The sequence below is a fragment of the Pocillopora verrucosa genome, chromosome 7 (assembly GCF_036669915.1).
Source record: "Pocillopora verrucosa isolate sample1 chromosome 7, ASM3666991v2, whole genome shotgun sequence".
Classification (NCBI taxonomy): domain Eukaryota; kingdom Metazoa; phylum Cnidaria; class Anthozoa; order Scleractinia; family Pocilloporidae; genus Pocillopora; species Pocillopora verrucosa.
This window is the reverse complement of record NC_089318.1, coordinates 12,305,497-12,330,817: the sequence shown is the minus strand read 5'-3', so window position 1 is coordinate 12,330,817 and position 25,321 is coordinate 12,305,497. Positions and strand designations below refer to the sequence as shown.

Here is a 25,321-nt window from a genome sequence, read left to right as displayed (position 1 = left end):
CATCAGACTGTTCCCCAATCTTCCTCTACCTGGGTTGGTAGGCTGTCAAAGACCTAGCGACTTCTTGTTGTGAGCTGATTTTAAGCTCACCAACAGATAACTCGAGCACATTTTACAGAAGGACTATTTCACGCTATTAATGATCTCCCGAGATAATTCGCAAAAAATTATTAAAGTCTGAAACAAAAAGGAAAAAATACAGGCTGCGACAAGATCGAACCCGTGTGACCTTTGCGACGCCGAAGCACAAGACGGAAATAGACCAGGTAAATTCAATTGCAACTTAATATTTTTATAACAACATTAAAATAGAAGTTAAAGAGTGTATAGAATTTTTCATAAAGTAGATGATTGTGATGTCAGATATGGTACTAGACAGCAAAGTTCATCTCATAATTTAATTGTGGCAAGCATTGTTCCCAGGCCGGCGGAAAATGCACTAGCATAACGGTTCCTACTTAAGCTGCACAAGAAATACAAACGAGTTGCTAAAAGTGTGAAATAGAGGGTTGGAACAAGAATAGTAGATCCTACGAGAGAGTATTTCTCCTCTCAAACCCTACTACTTTGAAAACCTCGCGGAAGTTTTTTTTTTTTAAACAGAATCACTTCTCATGACTATAACAAATTAATTCCGTTAGCTAGTTATTTACGAAACACCAAGACCCTGGCGCCACCAGGCAGCCCATGTGAGAGGGCCTCTACTTTTTAGATCGTGAGTCGAACCGACTTGAATTAGCGCATTTGATAATATCCTCCTGTATGTTAATTTGCGCTATATAAATATTAAATATTATTATTACGAATCTGTCGTTATTCGTGTCGCAGACACCAAAGCTGTTTTAAGAAAATAGCAACTGTCTTCTCATATCATAATGTGCCATGTGATTGATTACAGCCAATAAACCTGTAAATTTAACTTTAAGGTGACTGCGACTACTTGGGACTTTTTCAATTAGATCTTTAACCAAAGAGAAAAGCACCCCTGTGTAGTGGTTAGCGAACCAGAAATCCTTTTATAAGCAGAAGTCAATATTTATGTTTTCGAACTGTTTCCAGTGAAGTTTTCTGCCTCATTCCCCACTTCTTCGGCAATCATCATGGTGTACTTTGTAGCACTTTTCAGATTTTATCAAACTCGCCGCAACGTTAAAATTCAAAGCCAAGATTGCCAGAACTACTTCCTTCTCTGAATGTGCTTACCTAGTCTCGTACCCAGATCCTATCGTATAAAAAATGTACAACCTCTTGGCCGAGGAAGCTGTGGGTACAACGCTAGTACTTACCATTTCCGAAGCGAGGCGCAGCCTATGTAGAGATTTATTATCACGGTCTCACAATGATAATTAAAATTTCTTTAGGCACTTTTCGAGCCACAATGATATAAACACACTATGCTAAACGATACCAACGACAGGTAATCTTGTGTTAACAACTGAGTTGAAAACGTAAATTGGGCACCATAAAGAGGCTGACATTTCGAGCGTTAGCCCTTCGTTAGAGCGATTGACGAAGGGCTAACGCTCGAAATGTCAGTCTTCAAACTCTTTATGGTGCCCAATTTACGTTGCAACTCAGTTGTTAACACTAAATTACCTGTTATACTCTCCCACCGACGCTGCACCACAATTTCTTTAGAAACTTACCCCCTTGATACCAACGACAGGCTGACTAAAAATTTAGACAAAGAAAACGAATTAATAGGAATTTAGCAACGGGATAGCTCTTTGCTCACTGCTACCCATGTCGACACTGATGCCTGGAGTGTTTGTGGTCAGCAATTTTTTTTTTTTTTTTTTTTTTTTTTTTTTTTTTTTTTTTATCTAGAACTTAAAAACAATTTCTCCTCAAAAAAAATACATCCACCTCTTCAAATGTCGATTTCAACCTCTTTAATTGTGTTGATGTCCGGGAGTCGTGGAGCTGTGTTCTCATGCAAGAGGTTCCCGTTCAGACTATGACTGAGTACGTGGAAATGCTCTTCATAAAACTGACCGATTGTATGTCCTTTCAAAACTTTTCATTTGGTAACTATAGTTTCATTATAGAAACTTTCAGTTGAGCGTCGAAAATAATCTGTTATCGCACTGACTTTAATTGTTTAACTTCACTCTGTGATTGGTCGAGGAAAATCACGCAATCTTCTTCAAAGGTTAGTGGTGGGTGGTTCGACCAAAGCCTAAGGGAGTGACACTATGTCTATTGCGATGCAATAAGAAAGTGATCAACAAGCAATTTGATCAATCCTTTCCAACGAAAAACAGAAATCTGTAATCTAAAAATTTGTTAGCAAGTATGGCCAATAATAATTTGTTATCACTGACTTCCCAGGAGCCCATCAAGTTGAATGATTTTGACAATTCCTTTCTGTTTCTTTTCGCGATATTCGTATATCTATTGTTTAAGCAGTTCATAGTCTCGGACTCGAGCTACCCGGGTTTCTTCCTAACTGTTTTAAAACTATAAGAAATAAAAGCATACCACTGTTCTAGATACGTTAGAATACTTCTGTGGTCAAACCGTTTTTAGTAAACTGAATTTTAACCAGCGGTAAATGCAATGTCACATTACGTTCATTTTGACTGTATGTTTACAATAGGTACGAAAGCGATAAATTCTTAACAGTAACCAATTTACAGAGACCTATCAACTTACAGCGTCGATGTCTCTGGCTACCAAAATCAGAAGATTCCTCCTTCGTCTAATGGCAACCGATTTAAGTGAATTTTTTCATTATAATTCGAACTTTACCAGAAAAAAAAGAGGATCGTATTTTAAGACGGCGATCTTTGACAAATTATTGAAGCTCTTTCATGGTACAATCGTTTTTCATCAGCCAAGCCGAGGATGTAGTTTGGATGAATATCTGACTCACCAGTAGCCCCAGCAGGTGCAATCTGCCTCAAGTGCTGGAACACGTCAAACCTATTTGACTCTTTTGCCATCCGAGCCAAGCAAGAGATCACTATCTTAGTTTTACGGTCTGCCTCATTCAGAGAAGCTTTATCTATTTGCAGACTTGCTTTGAGTCGTCGTAAACCTCTTTGGCACCACGCAAAGCTGACATGAGTGATTATTGAACTTCAGCAGGAAGGGATATTTTCTCAGAATCTAAAATGAAAACGTTGCATCACAGTCAAATTCTTTTTATTCTTTCGTGAAACTTTTCTTCCTGGAATGGAGAATTTACATTGCAATTAACCCTAAACCCTGACTTACATGGAAAAATAAGGATCGAAACACTGGTCAATAGGTTCATTTGGTGACTAGAAAAGATTTCATTTTTTCCTCTCCGCTGCTTTTCATTTCCTATCTTCGTCCTTACAGGTTGCCTCACTCTGCACACCGTCGAATTAACTGCGGACAACCTCAAGCCAGGCATCTCCATCGGCTATTTTGTAGCAAGGTGAAAATTCCATATTAAGAGTAAACAAGAAAGATAAAGGAATTTTCTCTTAAAGATTGTGATGTTTGCTGATTACTTTAACTGTCATTATTTTTCTTTTCCTTAAAAGGTATTTCTCATTGGTATGTATATCTGAGGAAGTCAAAGAATGTTAAATTTGCAACTTCCATGCTTTGCCTCTGTGAAATGAGATCGAATGTGTTGAGACGACAGTTTTCTTAAGGTCCAATTTAGCTGCTTCATTTGCGCATAAAAGGTATACATGAAATACCGCTTTAACAATTTAGACAAAAATAACCTCAAGTCACCTTTCATAGCAACCAACTCTCTCCCGTTCATGTTCAGCTTTCAGCTGTGGGATATGAGCAGAAATAATCATTTTTCGGCACATGAAATATTGTTAATTATCCTGGTAATGCCGCCTACAGAGAGCGTGCGAGATTCAATCACTTTCAGCCCTTAAAAGATAGGCCCAGCAGTAACCTGGTGAAGTTTCCACCCTTAAATTACCACCTCGTTACCACGAAAAACAAACTTTTATTCGTGTTAGTAAAGTGAATCGTAGGTCAAAGCGTGATACAAATTGTGCCGCCTTAAAAATATGAAGAAATTAAATTCAAAGTTCATGTACAGCACAAAAGCTGAGAAAAAGGTAATGTTACGATGAAAAAAGATCGTTACCTGGCTTTCATTTGGTGACAACCATGGCGAAAATGTCTCGACCTGAACTTTTTTGTTTAGTGCAGTGGGACACCTCCTGCAACGAACGGTTCTCTTTGCACTGCATATTTCAGACTCAGTCCAGTAATGGAGACAATCCTCCTGCTTGCAATCTCCTGTGCGATGTGGGCGAAAGTACTTGAGTGAGCCTCCTGTACAACTGACCGGACACATGAAACTCACATCAAATCTCAAGTTCTTCATCCAAGAGAACTCCTTTCGCATTGACTCAAGTACTGATCCCAAATGTCTTCACACTGTATGAGCAAACGCGTCGTCGAAGGTTTCATTGCTGACATTCATACACAACGTCACCTGTGATGGCTGGAAGCATTTCAATTCATCAGCGAGATAAAGAAATTGTGCTCATAAGAAAAGGCTGCTGCAGCATTTTCATCTTGGTGTTTTTCTCCTGCTTTCCATACCTCATAAACAATTTAAAAATGGGAAGGATCAGCATCTATCCCAACAGTGCTGTCCTCAAGTGGATTGAACTTTTGGCCCGTAAGTGATGTTTTTAAGCTGGTCTTTCCAGAGCGGTCTTGTCGAATCAACATGATCGGAACCCTTTTGTTTTGAGTCTTCCCTCCAGCAAGAGCCTTGTTCAAGGCCCTTATAGCCATACGTCCCCTTGCAAGAATCTCTGGAGGAGCGACCTCTGTAACAGTTGCCAAAAAATTGCGAAAAAGTTACGTTTCATAGAGCTAACAACAAGGAAAATGTAAGACACTACCTAATTAACAGAGAGTTCAAAAGTATCTTAACACTATCGAAACACATTTACATTTTAGAAGTGAGCAAATCTAATTTCACGATGATGATTCGAGCCGATAACCTTAAATTTAAACACACTGCTAACATAAGCAACTCAGAAACAAAATTTTAAAGTATTGTTAATTTTGTGAGTGGAAACATCGCCTGAAGAGCCCTAGAAGTATGTAGTCGAAACGTTGCAATCCACATCCCAATTGACCGCATCGTGAGAAAAACGATGATATTTCTTTTTTGAAAGAGTTCTTTACCTCGATGACAAACCACCACCTATTTTACGATACGGTGAAAAGGAAGTTAGAAAATTAGGCTTTGCAGTCAAGATTGCCTGCGATACTGTCTATTTTGAAGGAAGTATATTTAGGCGTCTGCGTATTTGCTATAGTTCACAGTTTGCTGAGAGGAGGATATCTTCCGTAAGGAAGCAGAGTTTTCCTCGAACCTACCGCTTTTTCCATTTTTTATAGCAATACAAACCCGTTATTTCAACCACCGTCTGCACATGGAAACATTTTTTGTGCCAGAACCAAAAACATCCAACATTTGCCGTCCAAGCTGAATACACGTTTACCTGGCTTGTCCTGGGCTGGCGTATGCTTCAAATTTTCGATAATTGGTTCTAGAATCTTGACCGTGTCGTGTTTTGTTGATCTAATGTCCCTTTTTTGTTTCAAAGCGTTCACATCTGAGTAAATGCTCTCCGGCGGCTTTTGTAGGGAATTTATCTGAGTTTGATTTTCCCCTTTGATACGTTGTTCTAGTCGGCTACGAACTTCATTTGTGGGAAATTCTGACCCTGTTAAATCACCAACGATATAAAGAGGGTTGACACTAAGAGCTCTAAATGCTTCTGTAGCGTGCTGCACCTACTGATCAAAAGTGACTTTCACAATTTCAGGAGACAGCGAGTGAATAAGCGAATTTCTTAAAAGACGCAATTGATCAATAGCTAATGCCAACGTTTCAGCAGTATTTCCGCTCGGGCCTGGAACAGGGTGGCACAATCCCATTTTTCTTAGGAGAGGTGTGTGGGAACTTTGATTTTTCCACCCTCTAAAGTGAGAAAGAAATTTCTCACTGCAGTGGAGTCATCCCACAGATGATGACTGTGAAGATGTGTTAAGTTGTTGTCCCACATAGTCTTGAATGTCTGATGTAAGGCTTTTGGGAACCTCTCCAAAACAATGGTCGAAAATTTAAAATAATTCAACTCCTCCTTCCGAAATTGTTGTTGCGTCATTTGTTTTAACAGCTGTCTAAAAGGTAGTAAACCAGGCTTATTAAATCTTGGCAATCTGTGGAATACTAATAAAGTTGAAAATTTGAAAATCACATAATAACACGTTACTACTTAACGGTAAATCAACCCCAAGTTTGTTCTTTTTGAGATCGTCCGTGCTTTTCAAGATTTCATTACTTTCCTCTGTGTACGTGAAGAATCGATATTTATCCAGTCATTTCAGCTATTGAAAGGAAATAAATGAAAGGAAAACAGAAAGATAATCAGTGTGCTAGTCTGGAGTGGGCTCCTTTGTCAGGAATAAGGACAATAACTTGTATATGGTACCAAAGAAAGAAGCACCCCATTCCTCATCTAGAGGTCTAGGCCAAGATTTAATAGAAAGAATTAAAAATATAATGTTCAGGTCTAGGAACAAGTTTATTTGTGTGTAATTGGGGAATAACAGGGAAATAGGACCAAAAATGGGAACCCCACTTCCCATTAAAAACATGGTCCATTGTTACGTGTACAAAGTGCAAACACTTTATACAGACAATCATTGACAATAAAATTTTGAAATCAACCCACACCATTTGGACTTTTAGTTTTCTGCCAACCATTCAGTGTATACTGTTAAGTGGATGATGATAAACATGAACCCCGGAGAGTCCAGATGATCCTCCAGAGTGTTCCCATCTCAAAGAATGCAGGATGCAGGGCAACAGCAAGTAACCAGTATATTGATATCCAGAGGTTTAAATCCCTGACATCAGCTTCTTCTAATGATGAGTAGATTCCACATCTTCCCTAGTCAGATTTGAAGTCTTTGTTTTAGAAATTTCTGACATCAAGAAAATTAACTTAATAGAACTTAAAGGATTAAAAAAAGACCACAGAAATTAAAAGCTGATATAAAGTAAAGATTCCAAATATGGCCAGACTATGCTTTCAGTAACATATCTCAAAGAACAAACACTGTAAGTGGGAGCATTTGGGGTTGATTAGGTTGATGAAAGAGTAAAAAGCAAAAACAAAATAAATTTACTTGCATGGAGATTTTTAATCCCTGTAATCATTATCATTTTACATTTAGGGTATCTTGGTTATTTTATAACTCCTGATCTTTCTTGGGGGACTGGGCACTACCACAGGTATTCTCCCACCAAAGAAATTGTTGCTTATCTTTGATACTTGAGAAATGTCTGCTACTTGCATACTGAGCAGATTGTTTATACACTGTTTTAATGCCACTGCTTTACTTTGAAGTAATGGTCCACTTTTTAAGCTACTAGCATCATTAAGAAACAAAAGGGGGCAGTTTCCAGTAGTAAGACCATCCAGTAGAAGATGAAGAAGATCCAAGAGCATTTCACCACAGTCTTTTTCACAGCATAAGAAATTGGACATGAAGTAACACATGAGTAAATGCTTCAGAGAAAAAGTGTCACAGATGCTTATACTAGCAGAAATAGATGTGTGTTCACAAGCTTCGACAAAATGAGTTTCATTAATCAGTTTTGCCACACGATAAACCACAGCAGCTTTTTCATTTTCACTGAAAATATATTTCAGCATAGTTATCTCTGCTCTGGACCAAGAAATTCGCCAAATAGTTCCAACCTTTGTAACTGCATGAAAGCCTGAGCTCTTAATTTTATTTTTGATCAAGAGGGCTGGATGACCTTCATCAATTAAACTGTCAAACATTCCAGACAGCAAAGGCCATCCTTTGCATTCTACAGCCACACATAAATCTACAGACACCTTAAGATGATCTTTCCACAAAAGATCTACTTTTTCTGAGGCTGCAGTTTGCATGGCTCCTCTTAATTTCAACCGATCAAAGGTAAGACCAGTGGAAGAAAGCAACTTTATATTTGAAGGCCAGGTTATCGATTTAAATGCCTCTCTTAACAAGGAAAAAAACCTCTGCTTCAGCATGCTACTGTCCAAACAAAGAAAGGTGTGGCCATCAGCAGTAGGAGCGGTGTCGAAAGGATCAACAACATTGTGTACCTCCTCGCAAAGTTCTGACCATGAATTACGTATTTCATCCTCGTCAAGAGTTGGAATACGCAAGTAGATGTAACGCTGTTTTCTATCCTTATAAACTACATCACATTTTCCCGCAAGTTTGGAAAGGCACACCATAAAATCGAACTCATCGGCTTGCTTGATTTTTGTACCCTCGTAAAAACTACCTGACGGCTCAAGTTTGCTTTCGAATCTTGGATCATTAGAGGCCACATTTAAAAGCAGCAAGGAAACTGTTTCCTCTATGGCCTTTTGGATATCTTGAATCTCTCTGTTATCGGGTAGTTTGGCGTAATTTTTGTCCAAATACCCAATACACTCATTTAAACTCATTTTCCGTTGCCAGTAAACAATTTCTTTCAGGTGGTTACCTACTTGGTGCCAGTCTTTCCCGTTTATTCACTAATCGCAGAGTCTGACGGGACGGCTTGGTTCCATCACATGTTGTCTACCATATTGTCGTTCTTCATCTAAAGTATATGTTCTCGAGATATGGCCAGTGAAGAAAGCACAAATAATGATGCTGCGGAGGTCAGTAATGAACAGAAAGATGAGAAGACAGAAGATAACGAAGCTACGACGTCGGAACCCAAAGAAGATAGCAATGACACCCAAACCACCGGAAAAGATAGTAACGAAGACGAGAAAGAAGTGAAGTTGTATGTTGGAAATCTTCCAGACCGCTGCAGACGAGCGTCTCTGCAGGAATTGTTTGAAAAATACGGAAAGGTTTCACAATGCGATATAGTAAAGAATTTTGCATTTGTGGTGAGTTTGAAGTTAAGGATCAATAAATATTTGCACGTGACATCTGACTATATCTGTATTAGTGGTATAGACAATGGAAAGTTGGCCACACTAATGTTGGTGGTGCAAAATTGTATAATTCTGAGTCCTTTGTTTTCACTTTAAATCAGTTGATATTTAAGGATAGGTAACTGTTAACTTTTGTGTGGCCCTTATTCCAAAATTCATATACAGATTTAAGTGATAGTGTAGTCTGATCATCCAGGTGAGAGTAGTCCTGAGAAGTGACTGACGTTTCAACAACCTGAGCAGAAGTCATCATTAGATTCAAGTGCATAGTTGTTGTTAGTCGAATGTTCTAAGTCTGGTTCGTTTTTTTAAAGACTGCAAATTCAATTGTTACTCTTGGGGTCACACCATGGACTGTTCACTACCTATTTGATTGCCAATTTCGTTTTTTTATTTATTTTCAGCACATGGTGGGTGAAAAAGGTGCAGAAGAGGCTGTTAATAAATTAGATGATTCAGAATTTTCAGGAACTCACATACAAGTACAAGTAAGACATTAGAGCAATCTTTATTTATATAAATGACCTTCAACCACTGGGAGTGGTGTCATTGAGATTGAAAAGAAAATTAAATGTATTTGGTTAAAAAAATGGGGACTGATTTTTTGGTAGACTAAGGAAAACTGTAACAAGGTTCTTATCAATAGAAAAGGCATCTTCTTCATGAGTTACATGTTAAATACAATTTGACCTTTTCCATGGAAAAAATTGATCATTTTCTCATGGGTTCAACGCACTTATTGTTTAGCATGAGCTTTCAGGGAAGTAAACAATTGAGAAGGTATTGCTAAATTTCACCTTACTGTAAGGCCTACTCTGCACACCAGATCAAATAGATTGTTTGCCAAAACTACATCCTTGGGAACCACTCTGCAAATGAAATAACTTGAAAATGCAACTGTTGCATTTTACTTTTATTACATTTTCATAAACCTTTTTGTTCACAACTTTTCGAAACATCTTGGTTTTACTAGCCAACATGATAGCTCTTCTCTTAAATTAAAATTCTCATGAGTTAATTTTATATATGAGTGTCATGCAAGTTGCTTGATTGTACATGTTTTCAAATTATTAGTCATGTGAGCACTGTTTATTTGTAGTATGCAAAAAGTAAAGGGAAGCCATCTGAGGATGAGTGCTTTCAGTGTGGTAAACATGGACATTGGTAAGTGTGGATGCTCCTGTGACAACATATAACTTAAACCCTCCTCAGTAAGATTGTTACAAGAAATGAAATGGTGGACAATGCAAGAACTTTTGAATGTGAACAAATTCTCCTTTTCAACTCCAAAAGAAATGTAAAGAGAAGGGTATGGAAAATATTATTGATGTTGTGGTGTAAAGGATTAACTCTCATGGGTGACCTAGACAGGATTTTCCTTACAATATGAATACATTAGCAAGATAAGAGTAAACTCAAGAAAAATCTAAACAAGGGGACTATTACAAGTTGATCCAATACCAAATTCTCAGAACTAACTTCAGTACAGTACAGTACAGCAGACAGTAAGGAGATTTACTTAGTTGCTCACACATTATTTTGGATTGTCTGGGGTTGAATATCAATTGGGACATCGTCCTGTTTTCTTCTCCAGTTGCCAATACTATTCTGCACATGTAACAAATTTCAATAAAGTAAAGTATTTGTATAGTTGGTTATAAGATTCATTGACTGATGTTTTCTTCTTAATTTTAAATCCACAGGGCAAGGGATTGTCCAAAGAGGCGAAGGTACATGTCCAAATTATAATTCATAGAGATACAAAAATTTTTGTGTGCGAGTTATTTTTACCATCAGCCTAAGCACAACATTTCTTTATCAAGTTACAAGAAAAATAAACTTTACAGCTAAACTAAAACATAGTGTCATGACTACAAGTACCTTTTTTCTGATTTTCAGTTTAATACCAGTGAAACATCTATTCCTTGGGAACAAACAATGTGGCATCTCACATGCATAATATTCAGACTTTTTGACTAGTCAAGCTCTCTCAGATTTTGAATAGATTTAAAATTGAACTACACTCATAATATGTCTAATTCTGTTTGCCAGTGATACTACATTGGTTTTATAATTTGTTTTTGTTTTCTGCTAGTACGTACAGGTATGATGATCGCCGGGACAGATACGACTATCGTGGATACGATTATGGACCTCCCAGAAGAGGACCATATGACCGGCCCCCACCAAGAGGGTATTATGACCCCTATATGGATAGACGCCCTCCCCCTAGCAGAGATTATTATAGTGGTTATGGTAATTATTACAGAGGTCGCAGCCCTCCAAGGTCCCCTCCAAGGTATTGATCAACCAAAATATTTGTACCCTTAGCCTTTTATTTAGACTGCAACACACAAGCCTTGAGAATGTTCATCTCATGCAGTGCAACAATTGTTTCCAGGGTGGTTTACACAACAGGGACCAATCAGATTAAAGGAAAGTGCACTGAATTCCACCTCAGCTGTTGTGTCCTTAGTTTGCCATTACTCTTTAGTTAGAATTTTTGGAGTGATTGCTTATTTGTTGAAAATGTGGTGGACTCAAGGTCAAGTGGTCTAGGTTGGAGACCTGGCTAGGGGACTTTGTTGTGTTTTTTGGGCAAAACTCTTTACTCCCATAATGCCACTTCCCACCTAGGGTGGATTGTTCAAAGCTGGGTAAAGATATCCAAAGGTTATTATGAAATTTTATTTCAGATCTGAAAGCTTTATAAGAAAATTCATTTCACTTCTTTTTGCCTACAATTTGATGATTGGATATTCTAAAAAGAGTAGAGAAAATTATTCCAAAAAGACTCTTGAATAGAAGAAGAAAGCAACCTTGATTAAAATTTAACTGTGAGTTAACACTAATTGGCCTGCAAACAACTGGGCCCAGGAGTTTAAATGGGTACTGATTACCAAGGTACCAATTGTCAGGGAAGCCTGGTGAAATGCTGGGAGATTGCTCATCCACGAGGGGGAAGTAACACTCTTAGTCACTTCATACTATGGAAACTGGGATAGGCTGCAGCTAAATGGGCCACATGGCTCAACTACAGACTACCAATGCATTGCATATTTCCTGTAGTGCTGATTAATTGAGTGATTTTGTTAAATGACCTAATTTCAATTAGTCATCATTGAAGCTTTGAAAAAGCTATAGTGTAACAAGAAAGCTTTTCATTCAAACAAGTTTGTGACTGTCAGACCTTTTTTTTTTCACAGATATACTGGAGCTTATGAAGGTTACCCAACACCTCGCGATGGGTATGGAACTCGCAGGTACACTTGCTTTCTTTATTTAACTTGTCTATGTTGATTCTCTTGTGGCAAGTTCTTCCTAAGAATAAATGAAAAGGGAAATGTACAGAAAAATCTAACTTAAAATGCACATGTATTGGTTTTTTGTTGAAAATATTTTGGCTGAATCACACAACCTTTAGTTTGGCTTTTGGAGTGTAAATGGTTACACAGCGTTGAATTATGTAACCACTCCTTCAAAGGGCCCTCCAATGGGAGGGTCAAAATATTTCCAGGAAATTCAATATATTCCAGTCAGCTTCTTGTACAGAATATGTTTTTACAGTGTGGAATGAAAATTTTGCTTCTAAAAAAAGGTAGCTCTGACTTTTTTTGAAACAACATGTGCAATAGCTGACTGGGAACCTGCTAGTGATATAAAAATTGCATCAAAACAAAAAAAAAACTGCGAGTCTATCTGTCTGTTGTTTGCAGTCGTCGTTAGTTAAGGTGTCTTATCCTTCTAGTATGACAAATTGAAAGTGAAAATTTGAGGCATCTTAACTTCCATTTGAATTATATCATGTTTTCGTCAAATCTGATCTGTTCACGATCTGTTTGTGATCCCGAAAACATTTGTTCAAATTTCATTGAGGTTTTTGTCTGTACATGCGAAGGTTCATCTAATTTCTTGATATTTGACTTGGTGTGGGAGAATTTGCCACAAAGAAGTGTTGAAATTTTGTGTCCCTTACTTTGTTAGGAGTCATGAAAAAAAGTTAAATCTGTCACCGAAGTTCGACCAATGAAATGGGGGAATCTTTTCTTTCTCACATATCTACAAAGCTACCATGGCTATGAGTTAAGCAGATTCTGTGCTCCGTTTGCAGATTTTCCATAGGTTTCTTTTCTTTCTCAGGTATTAAGTGTCTGGAATTCCTGGGCGGTTGACGGAGCAATAATCTTTCGTTGTGCGGTCGGTTTTGAAGAACCTGTATGTCTTGGAAAACATCTCTGAGAGGATCGTGCAGATTGACTGTTACTCTTTTTTTACGTTCCCTTATAATGCAATTTTTTTAGAATAATTTTTTAAAGACACTGTCAATTACCCGCCAAAAAGTGTTTAATTGTAACTGGTTCGAGATTGGTTTTTCTTGAGTTTCTGCCGTGTTTTAATGTCTTATGTAAATCCTATTTGCGTTTAATTCAATCTTTGTTAGTAACATTTACTATATCTTAGTAAGGGACAATATTTACGGATGCAAATTGTAGAACAATTTTCAAACCTGTCTGAAACAAATATTAAACTTCACTGGCAAGAGTGTTCTTTTGTCTAAAGTCTATAAGAAAATAGATGGAGAACTTTTAGATGATCCTTGCCGGTTTCCTTCTCTCCTCTACGTTGTCCAGTACTTACAGGATTATTCTTCAGCATTTTCCTGTGATATCAATTACTTGTGGAATTTCAGTGATCATCATTTCAGAATCGTGAGGTTCTTTCCAGCGTTTTCCTACGGTGGATAACACTTGTGCGGCATTCCCGTGATCTTCGAGTCAGAATCGTGAACATTCTCTGAGGCGTTCTACTGGCGTGGATTTTAATTGTGTGTGGCATCCCGTGATCATCGTGTCAGAATCGTAACCATTCTTTGAAGCGTTTTCCTGCGGTGGATATTAGTCGGGTAAAGCGTTCCAGTGATCATCGTGTCAGAATTCGGGAACGTTCTTCGCGGCGAGACAATGTCATGTCATTATCGGCAGCGAAAGCGTGAGTAATCGTCTTGTCGCACGGAATCAATCTGTTGTGTTTCTCGTGAACCATGATTCGCTATGAAAACGTCCATCCAAGGTGTTCTGATGACAAACAGTGACAAAAATGATCAATTTTTCTCAGGATTCCTCTACGTTTTTCTTCCTCTAACAGATCTTTCTTTCTCTGGATATAGCTCCAGCTTTATTTTGGTCCTATTTGTGGTAATGCAATTTTTCCTCACTTTCATTTCAGATAGTTTCTTTGAAGCACAGTTGACAGACTAAGAAATTCATGGCCATCCAGTCATCATCTGATCCATTGGCGGAATTGTTACCTAACCATTAGTGATGCTGGTTCAGCCTCTGAGGTAACTCTCTTGTGAATATTTAGATACAGAGACTTCATTTTATGTACTGTAAATCATTTATGGACTCTTGTGTCACTCGTATGAAATTAACCCTTGAACTCCCACGAGTGACCAAGACAGAATTTCTCTTCACAATCTTAATGCAATATCAAACAGACAAATGATAAAAACAAAGAAAAGTATCAGTAAGGAGATTATTAGTTGATCCAGTAGTAAATTCTTCTAACTAACATCACAAGAATTCTATGGTAGACAGTAAGGAGAATTACCTATGAAATCTTGGGTGTGAAAGCGCTAGGGAAAAGGGGAAGGGAATGAGGCTCTTACTGATTTTTTTCCTAAATCGTAGCTAGGTACGATCATTTTTTTTTAATGCACAGAAGTTGTGCAGGCACAACATTATGAGGGTTGTATTATTGTTTGAAGCTTTAATTTCAATCGAAGCAGAGTTGGGACTACTTGTAATGAAGAGTTAGGCTAGTATAGTGCAAATGTGTATGGGTGGGTGACAGTGATGTAACACGACCAGTACAGTTGAACTCCGATGACTCGAACCCTCGGTAACTCGAATTCTCCGCTAAATCGAAGCAAAACTGATTTCCCTTGGATTTGCCTTACATATATTTACTTTAATTCTAACCTCTATAACTCAAAACTCCACTAACTCGAAACGATTTTCACTTCCCTTTAGTTATGTTTGTTTGTAATTTTACCTTCGATAACTCGAAGTCGATTTTCACTAACGAGCCGTAACATTTTGCACCGGAAGATTACATTTAATCTCGTCCATATGTTATGACAAAGTGACCTTTGTCGATATCACACGTTTGTATGTCCGTAAACATAGTCCTGATATTTCTTCCCAGTGAAGAGAAATAATGGCGCGTAATCTGGAATCGATATGTTGTCATTACTTTTCAATCTTGCCCAGTTCATCCTTGAGAACAATGACACGTTTCTTCTTCCCCTCAAAGACAAAACCCCTATAACCGCGATAACTCGAAGTAATTTCAGTTTCCCTTGGCAGTTCGAGTTACCAGGGTTTAACTGTAAAATTTTCGCTGTGTTTTTGTGGTTGTGGAAGTCGTGCTTTTTGTAAAACCTTTGAGTAGTGGTAAAACCATTGTAATTACATGTATCCAGCCAGAAGTGTGAGAGTAACTTTCCTTACCATAAACCCACTTTCTTTTTCAGATGTGGGATAGAGTATCACTCTGTCGTAACTAGAATGGTCGAGATTTCGAAGAGGCGTTTTCCCTCACAGCATTTCCCTCCAGTTTTCATAGTCTATTATGGGAATTAAGCAGTGGACGTTCCACAAGGGGAAAGTGGATTCCAGCGAATCGAACACGAGCCACAGCGGTGAGAGGCGAGCGCTCTAACCTCTGCGCCATCCGCGCTCCCCGAGTCTCTTTTATGTCTCCTAGTGGCTTACTTTCTAAAAATCTCTTTCCACTTGACTACTAGTAAATCCCACTTTAAAGCGCAAAAAGTTGGAATGGACAAATAATTTTAATCATTTAAAAACGCTGCCAATAAAAGAAAACATAAACGAAAGCGTGCGAAAATATTACAAGCTCAAGCTGGTGGCTTTTCTCCCTCGCCTTAGGTCTTTCACTGACTAGATCAATGAGAGATTCGGCGTAAGTAAGACGGCATGTTGCATGACTTTCAAACAAATATGCACGAACAATTTTTTTATTCTGATTACATAACTGGGTACCGTCGACTCCTGTAATTGCGGACACCCTCCGGAAGGAGAGTTAGTGTTCGTAATAACGTGAGTCCGTAATAGTGGGGTACGAGAGAAAAAAAATTGTTTTACTCCGGACATATGAAGTAATATGTACCTACACAAACATTAAACTTCTAACGTGACCTCGCGAACGGGAAAAAGATGCGACCGCAAGAAGGAGATTCTTTTGACCTATTAAAGAATGGTTTCTTTATTTTCCTTTATTGTAATGTAGCTTTATATTATGTGAGTCGGGATCTTTGACGAAGTACTGAAGTGTCCGCTATAGCGAGAGGGGGGGGGGGGGAAGGGTACATGAGAGTGTCTGCATTTCCGTATTAACGAGATTCCGTAACAATAGGAGTTTGTTTCAGATATTTCTTAATGCGTTTCGTCGGGGGGGGCACGCTCTTGTCTGCAACGGCGAGGTTTCCGCTGGGCGAGTCGATCGTTGCCTATTTCCGTCCCTCAGTCTGTAGACGGGGGCTGTAGAGGAGCAGAGCAGAAAAAGGTGGAGCTCTTGGATGATCTCGAACCAAGATCTCTTTTGATTGAAATGTACCTTCCTTTGCCCTGGTAATGGTTGGTAGAAGATCAGGCTTAGGTCAGGATGTGACCAGTACAAAAATGCGCTCACTCTGCGCAGCTACACCGCTTTGTTTGGCACGTGCCCCATTTACCAAATAAACCTCTAGAATAAGCTAAGTTTTGTAATCGTCAGTCGAGGAGCGAGTTATGATTCTCTCTTTCTTTTTGGATTATTAGAAGCCGGATCAAATAAAAACTTGTAACAATTCTATCCTCATGAAGTTTTCCTGTTCCTTGTTAGGGGGAAAGGATCAATGTTGGCCTATTTCTAACAATAATAATGACCCAAATCTTGGGAGGTTTTTCAGAAAGGCCTTTGTTACTAATGGTGTAGACCGATTTGTTTAAAACGAGTCAGACGGGCGTAACCTAGCCGCGCTGTATGCTGGTCTTTTCGCTCCCAAAATCACTTAAACTTGCTTTGTGGCCCATTGTACTGGAGTTTATCACAGTTTTATTCAGCGCGAAGTGATTATTGTATGACCAATCTCCCAGGATGAGATGTAAGTTGCAGGTTATCCCTAAACATTTCGTTTTATTCCCCTAGACAATTCGCTATAGTCCGTTTACTTTCCACAGGAGAGAGAGAGAGAGGTTTTGTGAATTTGAAGTGTCTCGCGCAAGAACATCGGAGCCAGACCCCAGTATGAGCTCGAATAAGGACCTTTTGACTCTGGGTCTGTCACGTGCAAACGGTAAGGTCACATTACACATGTTCCCCTGGAAATGAGACAACAGGTAGAAGTAGAAGGGAAGTAATTTATTCCCTTCCATACCACAAAGCAGGAAATCTCATTCCTTCCACGTAATATTAGCCTGAAAGAGGAGGCAGGGTACTCCGTTACGATCCATTAAAGAAATTCACCCCCGTACATTTAATTTTGTCCCTTGTCACGTGCTCTTGAATCGATTAAGAGTGACATCAATAATTTTTCTAACCTTTTTCGGGATCACATCTGACCAGGTCTTTAAATTTTTTAAACCTTCAAAGGTTTGTTGGGATAGCCGGAGCCGGACTCACAATTTCTAAATGCTTGTCTGAACTTTGCGTAAGCTTTACAGACACACTTTTCGTAAGGGCGTTTTCTGTGAAAGAAGCTTGTGCCGAAACGTTTACATTATTCAAATTTGCGATAAAAATAAAAAAGTATCAGTTGGAAAGGTGAGGTGAGTGTCAAGCCAGCCGCTGTGTCAAGCAGTACTGCAGTGAGCATGAGGAGACGAGGAGCTCTGGGCACTAAGAGTGAGTCAGCAACAGACTGCGCATGACCTCTTGCTCAACATGAGCCTGCGATATCTAGCAGATCTTCGGAGACAAAATGGTGAGTTCTACTGAATCTTCCTCGTTTCTTTCATCATGAATGATGAGAACCTTCGGAAGGTTTCTTTTTTTAATAGTATAGAAAGTTCCTTCACGTGACTTTTATTGTTTGTGTGATACGATTTACCCTTAAACTCGCCAGATTCGACAGTAAACATCACTTAAACGTTTATCTCGTCACACGTTTTCTGTCAAAACCAAAGTCTTTCATGCTATTTTGAAAAGCAAGTCCAGTAAGGACTTATGGCTAAGCGATAATGTAAGTCACAAGTATTCATGCTCTGTGATTTGTAATGATTAGAGTTTAAGAATGGAACACTGAGTTGTTGAAGCAAAATTCGCAAACGTTGTTTTTCGTTAACCTGATCTATTTCATTAAATTAAGCTGACATAAGCTTTGCTGTATCTTGTTAAGAAGTGTATTGTGGAGGATAAATGCACATTATTATCTGTGGAAGAATGATTGTGTTATTGTAATTTTTTTAAATTTGAATGTAATATTTACTAAAATCGTGATTTGTTACACAGGGTCAAAATCAGTCTGGCAGTGGGGGAGCTGGAGGAGACAAGAAGGGAGACAAGGTGTGGAACTAATGAAAAATATATCAAGACTCGTTTTTAAATGCAGTTGTTTGCCACTGCAGCTCATCTTTGTCCTTAATTCAAATTTTGTTGTACATTGCCAGTACAAAACTGTATCAAACATGTTTGATCAAATAAGATTTGAGCTCCAGAAGTAAGCATTATTTATATATACAAGTATTTATATATACAAGTAAAAGAGCTAGCTAAGAGCATTTCTTTTTGAAAAATATGTTGAACAAAATTGTGTTGAATAATTTTTTCTTTTGGATAGAGTACCAATTCATGCAACTTTAATTATGTGGAAGATTGAGGGAATTTAATTTTGAATCTTAGTTTTTCTTAGCATTCATTTGAGGCAGGCATCTTAGTGGGCTGGTTCCACCATTTGTTTGATAAGATACACCAACGAGAAGGCTTCTGATCACTTGCTATATGTTTACATGTACTGGAATCTTTTTCTAGGACAAGAGAAAGAAGTATGAACCACCAATTCCTACTAGAGTAGGGAAGAAACAGAAGAAAACCAAAGGCCCTGATGCAGCCAACAAATTACCTCAAGGTATTAAAAATCCTTTCCTGTACCAACTCACTCTTGCTTTGTTAATAAAATTAGCCAGTGTTCTCCCTTATTTGAAGCATGATAGATAAAATAAATTTTCAAACAGGTAGAGCGATCCTTTTACCTTATCATAGGCAGTCATAAGAGTTACTGGTAGTGGTACATTTTACTGGTTTTCTAAGAAAACTGTCACCCAATTATATGTACATTTTTTGTTGAGCTTAGTGCAGATCAGACAAAGTGCTTATAAATTATTTCTCTATACAAATAAGGCTATGTTTTCCGTGAATTATTTGAAGTTTTAGAAATAAAAATCTTTGCAGAATTATGACTTGGAGGCATTAACAAACAAATTCTTTGATATTATTTTTTTTTAAAGTTACTCCACACAGAAACTGCAGGTTGAAGTTGTTGAAGTTGGAAAGAATAAAAGATTATCTACTACTTGAAGAAGAGTTCATCCAAAACCAAGAGAGGCTCAAACCTCAAGAGGAGAAAAATGAGGTTCAGTCTTCTGTAAACTTTATTCTGTAATTAACCCTTTACACCCCAACAACAGTATGCATATTCTCTTTTTTAACCTCTATGCATTTCCTAAGGTGCTGACTGGGAGAGTTTTTAGAACATCGAGAGCTTTGTTTGATGGTGATCGTTTTCTTTGTTCTAATTACCTTAATGTTTGATTCAGGGGTGATATTGTAAAGAGAAAATTCATGCTAGTAATCTAAGGGGTAAAGGTTTAAGGAAGAAATTGGAGTGACAGTTTGCCCAGTATAAAATTGAAACTTTTTGTAAATGTATCTATGGTGCATGTATATCTCTGTAACAGATATTCATATTTGTAACCAGTCTCACAGATTCAAACTGCTTGAATTCAGGTGACTGATTGCAGAGACAAAGATTTAAAAAAGATTCTTTGAGTCACTGTAGACTGCAACTTGTCTCCACAACATGTTGCATTGTGTCTCTCAGTTGTCAACCTGCATTTATGTATCAACCTAGTAACAGTTCTTCAGTTAATATGGCTCTTGGAGGAAACAAAATCACTCAAATATTATTCACGCAATACAAACATTGATGTAAATTTGATTGTAGGAAGAGAGGTCAAGGGTTGATGAATTACGGGGCACTCCCATGTCAGTGGGAACTTTAGAGGAGATCATTGATGACAACCATGCTATTGTATCCACCTCTGTTGGTTCAGAGCATTATGTTAGTATTTTGTCATTTGTTGATAAAGATATGCTGGAACCTGGCTGTACTGTATTGCTGAATCACAAGGTAACTATAACATATTTTTATATGCATTTCTCCACTCGCTTTTATTATATTTCTAAGAATCAAGTGATATATTTCTTAAATGCTATGAACTTGAGATCCATGTAATTGGCAACATAAAGACATGAGAGAGGTAGTTGTCTGAAACACATTTAACAAAAGAATACAAGAATGGCTACACTATTATGTAGTTCACTCTTCTCTGTCAATTGCCTGGAGCACTTCATTTGTCTGATGCTATTCTTTAAATTGTAGTCAAAGATTGCAGTTGTGATGGAAGAATAATTGAAATGTTTTGTTCAGGTGCATGCTGTTGTCGGTGTGCTGTCTGATGATGCAGATCCCATGGTAACTGTGATGAAACTTGAGAAAGCACCACAAGAGTCATATGCTGATATTGGTGGACTGGATCAACAGATACAGGAAATCAAGGTACTTTGCAGATAATTCTGTACCCCTGTCTTGAGATTCATTTCCAAGAGATTTTATCAAATGTCAACTTTAGATTTTCAAGCCAAAATTTAAAAAGTGTTTTCAAGTTGTTCATATGGCTACTTGTGCAAGTAGTTTTCATCATAGGTTTTAACATCTTATATTATCAATAATACAATACTATCCATAGTATTAAAACAGTGAAATTATTTAATCTGGTTACTGTATGACCACCCATCTTTTCTAGAATTTCCCAAGGTTTGATTGAAAACTGTTTTTGAGATAATTCCAACATTCTGTGAACAGTGTTCTCCTGATGGAGTTATGTCATGTTTTTTAGGAATCTGTAGAACTTCCATTGACTCACCCAGAGCTGTATGAAGAAATGGGGATTAAACCACCTAAGGGTGTTATATTATATGGCCCACCTGGTACAGGTGAGTTACACAATCCAACCAAATGTAAGAGAAGCATTATATTTCTAGACAGGGAAGTTATTATGCTGAGATGTAGACAGATCTGAGTCCTGATGTGGGCCATTGGAGACATCAAGTAATCACAACAAAGATTGCTAATCAAGAATTAATCACAAAATGACCTTCAGTTTTCATTAGAATTTTGTCTGTGGCTTACCATTTTCATTGTCTTATGGTGTTTGACTCTACATGAATACTGTTAGTCTGGCTACGTCCATCAGGGCTTCTGCTGTTAGGCAGAAGATAAATATTAATGAAACATACAAGTTTTAAATGCTCATCCACAGCCATTGCCCTGCAGGGGAAATCTTTTGTTTTACCATGTTCTCTGTAGAGCTGGTTTGGTGGTATGTGAAGGTCCCTTTAGTGTTACATTATATTTAAAATAATGGAAATCTGTAGCTGTCAGGAAACCTGATTTTTGGGATTACAAAGCATTTTTTTTGCACACAGATTCAGAGTACTAAGCAACAAAAAGTTGATTACATTTTTAGTTACATTGTGATTTTTCTGTCAATCTTTGGACTGTCTCAGCACTTAATGCATGTTCTCACTCGTATTTGTTTTACTCACTAAAGTTTATGTTTATTCATGATCATAGGAAAGACCTTGCTAGCAAAAGCTGTAGCCAATCAAACAGCAGCAACCTTTCTCCGAGTTGTGGGATCAGAGCTCATTCAAAAATATCTGGTAAAGGAAAAAATCTTGTTTCTGCTTCTTCCTAACAACTTAATTTTTTTTTAGATTGATCAAAAAATGATTTTAGTAAAGCAAGGGTAATATTGACTTTATGTGATGTACAATGTACTGTTGCTTTCTATGTGGAAGAAGAGTATGGAAAATGTTGAGTTTGAAGCTCACTCATCAAGTAAAGAAATCTCTCTTTTCTTGATGAAAAAACTCAAAATGAATCATCCTTTATCTGCTGTCTTCACTCAAGAAGACTTCAACATGGTTGAACCTACACTCTCAGACATCATATGTTGGGACACTTCTCCATTTATGATGTTCTGTCATCCGTCTTCTCCTTCCAGTGTTAATTGCCAGTGTGTCTATGTCATCTTGCAGACCAACATTGAAAGGGGCAGGGGAGGTAGTTATTATCCCAACAAATGTGTCTGGGAGTGTAGCTGCTTGCAAGATACTTGTTGCAAATTTATCTGGTTAATGGCCAAATGAGCTGGCCAGCAAGTGGTCTGCAACTCAGTTGTTAGAGCATCTGATGACAAAATAGAAACTGGGTAGGATTCAAACTCTCAATGTTATCTTACATGATCCATGCCTCCTTGCTTTTTTTATTTACCTTTCACTGTATTATTTTCTGTTTTAGGGTGATGGTCCTAAGCTAGTAAGAGAAATGTTTCGAGTTGCAGAAGAACATGCCCCGTCAATTGTTTTCATTGATGAGATTGATGCTGTTGGAACCAAAAGGTGTGTTATGCTAATACAACTTACACACACTGTTCTTGCTCATCTAATAACTTGTACAACAGGATATAAATGATCACATCCCACGAATGCATAAACTTTTTATTAATTAATTTGTTTGTTTGTTTGTTTTGCTTCTGAAGTCCAGAAAACAATGGTTTGCTGTGTTTTAATGGCATGGTTCCAAAATATTTTGCATCATCTCTCACTATTGCTCTTTCTAGGTACGAGTCTAATTCTGGGGGTGAGCGAGAAATTCAGAGAACAATGTTGGAGCTTCTCAACCAGTTAGATGGATTTGATTCCAAGGGGGATGTCAAGGTAACCTTTGCAGCTTGTGTTCAAATCTGATTGTTTCTATTTTTTAATTTTTTTCCATGTTCTTTTGTCCACCATTGTTAAGTAACCCTTTGTACCCAGCATTAGCATTCATTTTCTCCACAGTTCTCTTTTAAATTCATATGGTGCTGAAAAGGATAATTTGTTTGACAACTAGGTGCTTTTTAAATTAGTGATCATTTCCTATTTTCTCATGACCTTAACTTCTGGTTCAAAGGTAGCACTATAAGGAGACGTTTTTTGATCAGTCAGTCTCAGTGGTATAAGGGTTAACATTCAAGTAGAGTTGGTAACCTGCTGGTTAGATGATATAAGGCAAATTTACTTTCATGTCATTCAAAATGTAATCAGTATTAGAGAATATTCTGTACCTCTGACATTGAAACGTGTCTGCATAAATTATAGTAAACAATCTCTTTATGGTCAAGTATCAGGTCATGTGACCCCATAGCAATGTCATACATGGTGTGCATACAGACTCTAGCAAAATCTTGGGGGTCTCAACAGAAGTTATCTAGGATTTAAAAATGTTTCAAAACAGTAATTTTCAAAATTATTTGTAGCATTTAGCTTATATTGACTGAATGTTGGCCCTATTGTTTTTAGGTTATTATGGCCACAAACAGAATTGAAACTTTGGATCCTGCACTTATCAGACCTGGTAAAAAATAGTTCTTTAGAGAGAATGTTATTGTTGTTATGTACTTGAGTGAGTGATAGGGCTAGACAGAAAATATATATGGCTAGTAGTCAAATATTTGGCCAGAGGTCAAATATTTTCCCCATCAGATCTTTATGTCCTTTAGTCAATAAGCAATTTTATCTCATGAGTGTTGTTCTTTCTTTTTCTCCCTTTCACAACTGGTAGGGCTTTACAGCTTTGTATGGCCTTGCTAACCCCATTTTGTACAGCCTTATGTGGGGATCTCTGTGTACCGTTTTTCACTGAGAACTGAAACACTCCTCTTACTGCATTTCCTATGCCTGTAGAACTGAAAAAAATTATTCCTTTACCCACTTTGCACACTCCAAACTTTAGTTAAAACGTGCTGATGAGCTCGTAAGGCTGACTGGCTAGCACTCTCTAGTCACCTGCACGAATGCTGGAGAAAAGGTACGAGCCTGAAGGGACAAAGATGGGAATAAATGGAGTTTCATTTGATTGTAGTTTGGTGAACTAGGAAAATGTCAGCCTCCTGCTATGATTATTATAAGAGGAATACAATCTCAGCTTTTTTATTTGTTGGGTCTTCTCACTGACAAGTTCTTTTGTATAACCCTCCAAAGGTCGCATTGATCGTAAGATTGAGTTTCCTCTTCCTGACGAGAAAACAAAACGTCGCATATTCACGATCCACACTGGTCGCATGACACTATCAGAAGATGTCAATCTGGAAGAGTATGTGATGGCCAAAGATGACCTCTCTGGAGCTGACATCAAGGTGAGAAGGCGATATCAGTTGAAGCTAGTTCACCACCAAGAAGTCACCTCTGGTAAAAATAGTAAAATGTATTGTGGGCAAATTCCAACAGCTGACAGTCAACCTTAATTGCCATGGCCGCGCCTCGGCAGAAACGAGATCCTGAGGACGACATTTGAAGAGACCACAGATCCAGCCTAAACCAGGGCTGACGTAAACTTTGTCTGGATGATTATTTCTTTAAGTTGAATGATCATTTCAATTCACCTACATGCTGCTAGTATTAATATTGAGATCAAACTAACTTGTGAATTGTTTAAATCACGCAGGCCATTTGCACAGAGGCAGGTCTGATGGCTTTAAGAGAAAGGAGAATGAAGGTGACCAACGAGGACTTTAGAAAATCCAAAGAGAACGTGTTGTACAGGAAGAACGAGGGCACACCAGAGGGGCTCTACCTTTAATTTTGGATTTCGTCTTTTTTAGTAACAATCTGTTGAGAATTCTTTGTGTAAAAATTAATAAAATCGATATCAGTAACAAATTTTCTTGTAATGTGCTCTGATAGGTATTCTTAGGGAGAAAATACGGGGAAACAAAACCCAAATTACTGATAGGTGTGACCCAAAGATAATTTTTGTTTTGTTTTGTTTTTTTACAGCTAGTCACCTTTAGACACGCTGTAGGCGAGAGAGGGCCGTGGGGAAGGGAAAATAGGAAAACTTCTTATCCTTTCCCATCACACCTAGCGCTCGTGTACCATCCGTTGTATGCCAACGACTTTCTTTTACCGAGAAGTCGCGGTGCCTTGAGCGAAAATCCCCACGCGAATGTTAAAGACAATAATCA

General features: G+C 38.0%; 2 protein-coding genes across 4 annotated transcripts; both read left to right on the top strand.

Moving 5' to 3' along the window:
• Nucleotides 1-8,575: 8,575 nt before the first annotated feature.
• Nucleotides 8,576-16,911, top strand: LOC131775785 (RNA-binding protein 4B). Of its 3 annotated transcripts, XR_009339495.2 has the most exons (8): nt 8,576-8,921; nt 9,374-9,457; nt 10,069-10,133; nt 10,673-10,699; nt 11,065-11,268; nt 12,176-12,232; nt 14,196-14,310; nt 15,505-16,911. XR_009339495.2 is itself a non-coding variant. In XM_059091915.2 (7 exons), exons 1-7 carry the CDS (start codon nt 8,646-8,648, stop codon nt 13,114-13,116), a joined length of 720 nt encoding a protein of 239 aa, XP_058947898.1. In that variant the 5' UTR covers nt 8,576-8,645; the 3' UTR covers nt 13,117-13,541. The 3 variants fall into 3 exon arrangements, 2 of the variants coding, with proteins under 2 accessions (XP_058947898.1, XP_058947897.1); XM_059091915.2 differs by lacking the exons at nt 14,196-14,310; nt 15,505-16,911 and adding an exon at nt 13,110-13,541; XM_059091914.2 differs by lacking the exons at nt 14,196-14,310; nt 15,505-16,911 and having other exon boundaries at nt 12,176-12,284.
• Nucleotides 16,912-17,858: 947 nt separating this feature from the next.
• LOC131775764 (26S proteasome regulatory subunit 4) lies at nt 17,859-25,016 on the top strand. Its single transcript, XM_059091888.2, has 13 exons — nt 17,859-17,955; nt 18,483-18,536; nt 19,002-19,098; nt 19,478-19,602; nt 20,194-20,379; nt 20,680-20,808; nt 21,149-21,245; nt 21,886-21,974; nt 22,615-22,715; nt 22,937-23,033; nt 23,658-23,712; nt 24,339-24,493; nt 24,802-25,016. The coding sequence occupies exons 1-13, from the start codon at nt 17,953-17,955 to the stop codon at nt 24,934-24,936; spliced, it is 1,323 nt and encodes a 440-aa protein (XP_058947871.1). The 5' UTR covers nt 17,859-17,952; the 3' UTR covers nt 24,937-25,016.
• Nucleotides 25,017-25,321: the final 305 nt, after the last annotated feature.